Source organism: Mustela erminea, chromosome 8 (assembly GCF_009829155.1).
Source record: "Mustela erminea isolate mMusErm1 chromosome 8, mMusErm1.Pri, whole genome shotgun sequence".
In the NCBI taxonomy this organism is placed as follows: Eukaryota; Metazoa; Chordata; class Mammalia; order Carnivora; family Mustelidae; genus Mustela; species Mustela erminea.
The window spans coordinates 65,512,888-65,522,357 of NC_045621.1; the positions used below are offsets into that span (position 1 = coordinate 65,512,888).

Sequence of the window (9,470 nt, forward strand, 5' to 3'; positions counted from 1 at the left end):
ATTTCACTTAAATATATTAGTTGCCTAGTCCTTAAAGCATTTGAGTTTTGGGATCCCTTTAAAAATTATTACCTACTTAACCCAAAATAAAATTTCAGTTTGAAATTACTTTTTGTAGCGTAGTATTGTAACACAGTTATTAACCATTAGCAAATGACTGCCGTCTTTGGTAATTCTGCTCTTCAACTAAGCCAAATTTTTAATCATTGGAGGAATGCTCAGGTATTGAAACAAGCCAGTGCCAGTGCCAGTCATGTTTCTTATTTTCCAAATTCATGCCGAGTATTGTGTATGTGTGTTACTTCTCTCCCACAGTTATCCCTCTATTCTTGATAATAGAAAAAGTCAAAAACCGCAAGAAGATTTGATCTGGGACTCTTAAAATTCTCTCCTTCTTAGAAACTCATTTAAATGTTTCCTAACATCAGCTTAGTACTTTAGACTTACCTGTTACTTTTCCAGAATTCTTTGGCATAATAGATACAACTTTGATCCATTAATTCAGAGATCTGGATTCTGATCCTAAGTCTTGACTCCCTCCCTGTACCCCTCAATTCAGATAGCTGGATGAGCAAATGTTAAATACTGGACTTAGTGAGAATCTGCTGCAAACCTAAATTTCCACTTACAGAGTTTATCTAAAAAGTCCTGACCAAAACATTTTTTGTTTCTTATTAAAGCTAAGAAAGAAGAAAAGAAAAGACATAAGTCGTCATCATCATCTTCCTCCTCATCCAGTGACTCAGATAGCTCAAGTGATTCTCAGTCCTCTTCTGATACTTCTGACTCAGAAAGTGCTTCTGAAGAGAAATCAAAAAAAAGAAAAAAGAAACATAGGAAAAATTCCCGAAAACACAAGAAAGAAAAGAAGAAGCGAAAGAAAAGCAAGAAAAGGTCTTAATTTCAAATTCTTTTATAGTACTAGCTTTATATCCTAATTCCCTTTAGTTTATAAGTAAATCTTTTGGGATTTTGGATCAACTGTATGGCAATATTAATATAGTGAGAAATATTTCCTGTCAATAAGTATTTTGTTTCTAGAGTCTATAGATTAAATTAAGGTACATTTCATTTCCATTTTCAACAAAGCCATTCAGTTCTTTTTGTCTGAACTCATTGAAATGATGCTTTTGGTTTTATAAGTTTATGTTTCATAGAAGGAATATATAGGATTAGTGAGAGTTATAGGAAACCAGCTACTGTTTTCCTTATTTTTTATAGCAGTCTCTCTCGCTTTTTTTTTGTCCTTTATTCCCTTTGTTGCTATGAAAGTACAAGGGTAAAAGTAAATACTGTCAGTATATTTACTTTTCTGTTTTGTCTGAAATAATCTTTGTACTAGAACTTGATGCCTATTGCCTTTAAAGCAACTAATTTCTTTGCCTACATTTTAAAATATTTTAAATTTATTTGAGTATATTGCCTATGGAGTTCATATTTTAGATCCATTTAATTGGAAAATACTTTCTGAGAATGTGATCATGGAAATGATTGGTTTTGGTTTGGGGTTGGTTGGCTGGTTTATCAGAAGAATGAAGGAGGATTTTCTGTATATTATCACATCCTTGAAGGGGGTGGGCAGGATGGCTCCTATATTGTGACATCTTACAAAGAAAAGAAATAGCAACAGTTGGTTGAGGTAGGCACATAATAACCAAGTGGAATTTTTTTTATGTTTTCTGTTAAGTGCATCTAGTGAAAGTGAGACTGAAAATCTTGAAGCACAACCCCAGTCTACTGTCCGTCCGGAAGAGATCCCTCCTATACCTGAAAATAGATTCCTAATGAGAAAAAGCCCTCCTAAAGCTGATGAAAAAGAAAGGAAAAACAGAGAGAGAGAGAGAGACAGAGAGTGGTATGTTAACGTCTCTATCTTGTAAAGTGCCCTACACTCTTTAAAATAGAACTTTTTTTCTTTAAGTCTTCCCATCCAAGTACTAACCAGGCCTGACCCTGCTTAGCTTCCAAGATCAGACGAGATTGGGCGCGTTCAGGGTGGTATGGCCGTAGACTTTTTTTAAGTCTTTAAGCAAGATTTAATTGGTGACCTCGTTCTAAGACTGAAATCTTTTTTTTTTTGGTAGGATAATGTTAGCAAAGCTCCTTTTTCTTAACTACATAGCTAAAAAGATACACTGACTTAATTCAAACAGATTTGAGTTAAAGTTACTTTTTTGAAAAAAAAAAGCACTGCAAAAAGATGTGTTGTGGCATTTCAGACCAATTCCATTTAAAACAAGCTGTCTTACTGTGTAATCTGTATGTATTAAACTTTTAAATTTAAAAGTTTAAACTTAAAACTTTAAAAACCCTTATTTTTCAGTTATCTAATAGAGCAAAAATGCTATTTTTCAAAAATGCCTAATTCATAGTATTGTTATGAAAATTGATATTGTGTTCAAGGTCTTTGAAAATTTTTCTACATAAATTCACATAAGTAGTATTAGTAGGCTATTGGTTCTTTTTTTTAGGATTTTATTTATTGGGGTGGCTGGGTGGCTCAGTGGGTTAAAGCCTCTGCCTTTGGCTAAGGTCATGATCCCAGGGTCCTGGGATCAAGCCTCTCTCACATCAGGCTCTCTGCTCAGCAGGGATACTGTTGACTCCTTTCTGTCTCTCTGCCTGCCTCTCTGCCTACTTGTGATCTCTGTCAAATAAATAAATATTTATTTATTTAATAGAGATCTGTAGGCAGAGAGGCAGGCCGAGAGACGGGGGAAGGAGGCTCCTTGCTTGCGGAGCAGAGATCCCGATGCGGGGCTTGATCCCAGGACCCTGGGATCATGACCTGAGCCTAAGGCAGAGGCTTTAACCCACTGAGCCACCCAGGTGCCCCGGCTACTGATTCTTTATAAATCATTTTAATAATTATGTCCAAAAACAAAAATATTTTGAGGTCATTTTCTTATTTATGTTTAAAATGTTATAAAAGTAATAAAATTCTGAATATCTCCCCTATACTTTCACAATACAGTAAAAATATAAAAATAAGTCTTTGTTTAAAAAAAAATATTTACTTGAATTGTGGGTAATATCAATAGATTGGATTGAGTTCATTTTTCCTCAAGTATTAGGAAAGGATATTTTTAAGGAAATAAATATTACAGAGAAAATATTTAAACTACTTTAGAATGAACTTTTCAAACATAATTTACATGGATATTGTTTGTGCTAATTAAATATTAACTGGTTATTTTTTGAAAATTTTCCCTTTTTGGTGTAAACCAGGATATAAATGTTTTTGCTAATTCACACCTGCTTGTGTCTACTTTATTATGATTAATTACTCTTTCCTGTAGTTGTTTTAACAGTGAACAGTTGCTTATAGGATTATAAGATACTTTGGAATATGATACAGTTTTTTTGTTTTGTTCTTTAAAGATTTTATTTATTTTAGAGAAAGTGTTGTGCAAGCAGGGGGAGGGGCAGAGAGAGAGAGAATCTCAAGCAGATTCCCTCCCCTTGGAGCACAGAGCCTGACAAGGGGTTGATCCCAGGACCCTAAGATCATGACCTGAGCTGAAATCAAGAGTCAGAGGCTCAACCCTACTGAGCCACCAAGGTGCCCCGGAATAAGATAGTTTTAAAATTATTCTCTTAGTGGCATACAGCCTATGCTGATTTTTCTTAACACTGTCAAGTTAATTTCATCTTAAAAATGGTTACTTAACAGTGTTTCTCAGCACACAGCTGGCATTTGGGGGCAGAATAGTTCTTCAGTCTCATGCATAACAAGATTTTAGCATTCCTAACTCATGGTTCTAAGTACCAGTAGCACTTGCTAGTCATGAACGGTTGAAAAATGCTCCTATACTTTCCCAGATACTACTAGGAGTTGATAACATTGAAAACTACTGATTATATATAAGCCTTAAATTTATTAGTTTAGATCAGTAAAGCTGTATTCTCCAGATTTGTTTTAATGAAGTTGTTTTAATTTAAATTTAATTCATTAATATATAGTATATTTTATTAGTTTCAGAGGTAGAGTCTACTGATTTCATCATTTGCATACAATACCCAGTGCTCATGACATCAAATGCCCTCCTTAAGTCCATCACCCAGTTGCCCCATCCCTCCAACAACCCTCATGCTTTGTCTTCTTCCTCTCTGATTTCGTCTGATTTTATTCTTCTCTCTCCCCTACTATGGTCATCTGTCTTGCATGAGTGATATCATGTAATTGTCTTTCTCTGACTGACTTATTTCATTTAGCATAATCTAGTTCCATTGTTAAAAATGGAAAATTTCATATTTTTTGATGACTGAGTGTGTGTGTGTGTATGTTTGTTTTAATTTTCCCTTTGCTTCCTTCTAGTAATCCACCTAACTCTCAGCCTGCTTCATACCAGAGGCGACTTTTAGTTACTAGGTCTGGCAGGAAGATTAAAGGAAGAGGACCAAGGGTAGGTGATTCTTTTCCTAGAAATCTTAATAATACTTTATTTATTGTAAATAATTTTAGAGTGTTTCTTAAATATTGTTTTATACATAAGTAACTAAAATTTAGAGTAGATATGGGTATTGAATTACATGTTCTCTTTATAGTAACTTCTTAGTGTAGGTACTTCAAAACTGAAAATACATAGGATGTTAATATATTTTAAATGTACATGGTGTAAAATGAGATCATTGTCTTTCTTGTGCCTCCTTGTTAATTCCTGACCACTATATCTCTAATCTTGCTAAAAATTAATAAAAATTAAACCTGTTCTATATTTTATCCTCTTTATCTCTACTGGATTCCCCCATCAGAATATCTTCTTGTGTTTTTCAAAACTCTTTAGAAATGTGGCTATACTTGGTATATTATTTCTTTACTTTATACTCCTTTCTAAACCATTTCAGTTCGTCTTCTACTGTTCTGCTGAAAACAGCACTTGCTGTATCGTTTGCTACATGTCACAAAATCCAGTGGATCCGTGCTCGCTTTGGCCGCACATATACTGAAATTGGAATGATACAGAGAAGATTAGCATGGCCCCTGCACAAGGATGACATGCAAATTTGAGAAGCATTCCATATTAAAAAAAAAAGTCCATTGGCTCCTTTCAGTCTTTGTCTTTCTTAATTGCCTCCTTGTAATACTCTTTCCACTTGCTTTTGTCCTACTTTCTTTATGTCTCTGGCCAGTCTATTTTGAGTGGCTGTTGCCAGTTCACACTCTTACCTGGCCTTTAATATAGTAGTACCTCAGGGTTCCAACACTTCTCATTCTGCATATGGTCCTTCAGCAGTCTGATCACTCCCACAGCTTCAGTGGCTTACCTGTGTGTTGATAAATATCAAATGCTCATTTGCTTTTCTGGTGCCAGGTCTTAGTTGACAACCAGTTAGTTGCTTAACAGACACCTCAAACTCAGTGTATATGATGTTGAACATAACCACTTCCTCTTCAGACCTGATCCTCCTTTAAGTTCCTGCTTTTACCAATAAGACACCATCACCTGTGCAGTTACCTAAAGCCTAAGAATCATTTTACTTCCCTCCTTTCCTAACTTGCATATCTTATCCAACACCAAATCCTGTCATTTCAACCTTCTAAATACTTTGAAATCCATCTACTTCTCAAGTTCCACTCCCACCACCTTATTTCAATTTACCTTTGTATGTTCTCTGAACTATCAATGGCCTTTTAACTGTTCTCACAGCAGTTCTTGAACTTTTTTGTCTTAGAATCTCTCTTTATACTCTCACACTCTTTTTTTTTTCTTTCTTTTTAAATGCGGGGCTTGAACTCACAACCTTGAGATCAAGATCTGAGTTGAAATCAAGAGTAGGATGCTTGGCTGAGCCCCCCAGGTGCCCCAGAATCTCTTTATACTCTTAAAAATTATTGAAGATCCAAAGGAACTTTGGGTTATCCATCGCTATTTATAGTTTTAGAAATTAAAACCAAGAACTATTTAAGATACAAGAACATATAAGCACACATTCAGTTAGCTATGAAAGCAAAAATACTAAAAACATCATGTAGTCTGAAAGGCTCTATTGTACAATAATGAAAGTGAAAAAGGCAAATAATATGGTACAATGAAAATAGTTTTGACTTCACAGATCCCCTGAGTCTTGGGATCCCTAGACTACATTTTGAGAATCACTGATAGGATTTGTTCTCCAAACAGCATCCAGAATGGTGATTTTCTTTTTTTTTTTAAGATTCATTTATTCATTTGACAGAAAAAGAGCATGAGCGGGGGGGCAGAGCAGATGCTAAGCTCAGAGCCAGATGAGAATAGTCATCTTAAAATGAAAATGTCACTCCTTTGCCATCAATTACAAGATAGATCCAAAATTATTATCATGGCCTATGAGACCTTACAAAATCTAGGCCTTGCTTACCTCATCAGTATATCTAGTATTACTTTCCCTGGCACCTTTTTTTTATAAGATTTTATTTACTTATTTGGATAGAGATTACAAGTAGGTAGAGAGAGAGAGGAGGAGGGAAGCAGGCTCCCTGCTGAGCAGAGAGCCTGATGTGGGGCTTGATCTCAGGACCCTGAGATCATGACCTGAGCCAAAGGCAGAGACTTTAACCCACTGAGCCACCCAAGCGCCCCTCCCTGGCACCATTTATCTTTAGCCATACTCATCTATCTTGTGGTCATGTCTAAAAATTGCAATGTTTTTTCCTGTCTCGGGGCCCTCAAATAAGATATTTCTTACACTTCACTTATTCTTCCTTGCCCATCCTTCCTCACACTTCTACCTTCTTTTTCTTATCCTTGTCTATGTAACTCTTCATACATGTTTGTTAGTTGTTAGCTTTTAGTTATCGTTCAACTTCCTGTACTAGGCTGGATGACTGTAATGTATTCTCTGAGCACCTTGTACTTCTTTTACACTGATTGTAATTGTAACTGATTTGTGTTTATGAATATCTGTGATTATAGATCTGAGGGTTCTCCTAGCCTTGTAGAATTCAAGTTCCAAAAGAGCAAAATTGAGATACGTCTTGGCTCACTGATACTGCTGCAACACATGGTAGAATGGTTGGCCATTCCAGGGGCTGAGTAAATATTGGCTGAATGGATGAACATTACACATTTTTTTAACATTATGCATTTATTCAGTTTTTCTCCTAATATGGGATATTTGCTTTGGAACATCAAGAATACATATTTCCAAATTGAAACGTGGCAACTTGTAAGGGTACTTGTATCTGTTGTGCTCTAGTAGCATCACTTAAATAGGACAGTTCTGTGAAGAGGACATGGGTGGCTAGAGAGTGTGTGGTTAATGCTTTTTATTTGGAATTTATAGTATGACTGAGTGTTTTCGCCTCATTGGTTTCATACTTGAAAATCAGGAAATTTTATTTATTTTAGAGGTTATAGAAATATCAGACATTTTATTTGAACCTAGAAATGTATAAGCTTACAGCTATGATTGTAATGCTTTTATATTTTCAGGAGGCTAATGTTTTTCCCATTTTATTCTTTTAAGCGTTACCGAACTCCTTCTAGATCCAGATCAAGGGATCGTTTCAGACGTAGTGAGACTCCTCCACATTGGAGGCAAGAGATGCAGAGAGCACAAAGAATGAGGGTATCAAGTGGTGAAAGATGGATCAAAGGGGATAAGTAAGATTTACCTATATTATTTCGAATGTAGTGACATGTATTTTTGTTTTTGCTTTTGTACATAAAGTTCTATTTATACTCATTTCACTTGTTTCTGAATATTTAAAAAACATACAGAATACCATTTCGGCTACTAATGGACATCATCCTTTTTCTATAAAATTTCCAAAAAGCTTTTTTCTCTTTTTTTTTAGGAGTGAGTTAAATGAAATAAAAGAAAATCAAAGAAGTCCAGTTAGAATAAAAGAGAAAAAAGTAACTGATCACAGGCATGTGTCTGAGAGTCCAAACAGAAAAAATGAAAAGGAAAAGAAAGTTAAAGACCACAAATCTAACAGCAAAGAGAGAGACATCAGAAGAAACTCAGAAAAAGATGAGAAGTATAATAAAAACAAAGTGAAGAAAAGGGCCAAATCTAAAAGTAGGAGTAAGAGCAAAGAGAAATCAAAGAGTAAAGAAAGAGATACAAAGCATAATAGACATGAAGAAAAGAGGGTGAGGTCAAGGAGTAAAGAAAGGGATCATGAGATTGTTAAAGAAAAAGAAAAGTCTGATTCTAAAGGAAAAGATCAAGAAAGGAGTCGAAGTAAAGAGAAGTCTAAACAGTTAGAATCAAAAAGTAATGAGCATGATCATAATAAAAGTAAGGAAAAGGATAGACGTGCACAGTCTAGAAGTAGAGAACGTGATATAACTAAAGGCAAACACAGTTACAATAGTAGAACAAGGGAACGAAGCAGAAGTAGGGACAGGAGCAGAAGAGTGCGATCTAGAAGCCATGACCGGGATCGCAGCAGAAGCAAGGAGTACCATAGATACAGAGAACAAGAGTACAGGAGAAGAGGAAGGTCACGAAGCCGAGAGAGAAGAGCAACACCAGGAAGATCAAGAAGTAAAGATAGGAGAAGGAGGAGGAGAGATTCACGGAGCTCAGAGAGAGAAGAAAGTCAAAGCAGAAACAAAGAAAAATACAGAAACCAAGAAAGTAAGAGTTCACACAGAAAAGAAAATTCTGAGGGTGAGAAGAGAATGTACTCTAAAAATCGTGATCATAATAGCTCAAATAATAGGGAAAAAAAGTCTGATAGAGATCAAAGTCCATTCTCAAAAATAAAACAAAGTAGTCAGGACAATGAATTAAAGTTCTCCACATTGAAAAATAAGGAGGATGAGAAGACCAGATCCTCTGTGGAAAAAGAAAACCAAAAATCAAAGGGTCAAGAAAATGACCACATACATGATAAAAATAAAAAATTTGATCATGAATCAAGCCCTGGAACAGATGAAGACAAAAGTGGATGAGTTGTGTAAACTTCTTATTTCCATTCTGCTCAAATTTTAAGTTTTAGAGACTTGCTGATGAATCTCCTTTATGTTGTTTTCCTCTTTTCATTGTTTTTGGGTTTTATGTTTGTCCTTTTTTTTTTTTTTTAATGTGGACTTTATTGAGTTGATCTTTTGATAATCTGCAACCTGGATAATTTGTACTGCTAAAGTTTTAATAAACTTGAAATGAGAAAAACATTTTGGTGTAATACTGTGTGCTGTGTTTAACTATTTCATGTATGCATTTTTGTGTTGCAACAATCAGCCAATAGCAAATGTGCTATTCTACATCCCAGTTTGTGTGATCAGCCAGTTCAAAACAACCGTAACTGATTGTTGGAATACATTGTTAGAGAAGCTTGTGTTTCTCATGATTGAAGTAACTTTAGAAGCCACTAGATAGAAGAAATCTTGTATAGATTTTCTGATTGCATTTAAATAGAGGCTTGCAGCAGCAGCTTTTAATTAACATAGAAAAGCAGGATCCTAATAACTTGAGATCTTAAGTCATCACTTTTGATTTTATAGTAATTTGCTTTAAAAGTTATTTATATGGCA

General features: G+C 35.1%; 1 protein-coding gene and 1 non-coding gene across 9 annotated transcripts in view; both read left to right on the plus strand.

Moving 5' to 3' along the window:
- PPIG (peptidylprolyl isomerase G) overlaps positions 1-9,110 on the plus strand; it is a 52,077-nt gene extending 42,967 nt beyond the window's left edge. For all 8 annotated transcript variants that reach the window (XM_032355875.1, XM_032355876.1, XM_032355881.1 and 5 more), the window contains 5 exons: positions 681-894; positions 1,688-1,855; positions 4,319-4,406; positions 7,450-7,586; positions 7,781-9,110. In XM_032355875.1, the coding sequence (XP_032211766.1) occupies positions 681-894; positions 1,688-1,855; positions 4,319-4,406; positions 7,450-7,586; positions 7,781-8,888 (1,715 nt within the window). In that variant the 3' untranslated portion in view covers positions 8,889-9,110. The remainder of the gene's footprint in view (positions 1-680; positions 895-1,687; positions 1,856-4,318; positions 4,407-7,449; positions 7,587-7,780) is intronic.
- On the plus strand, positions 4,923-5,029 carry LOC116597954. The gene has a single exon (XR_004288868.1). It is a non-coding gene; the product is annotated as a U6 spliceosomal RNA (small nuclear RNA).
- Positions 9,111-9,470: the final 360 nt, after the last annotated feature.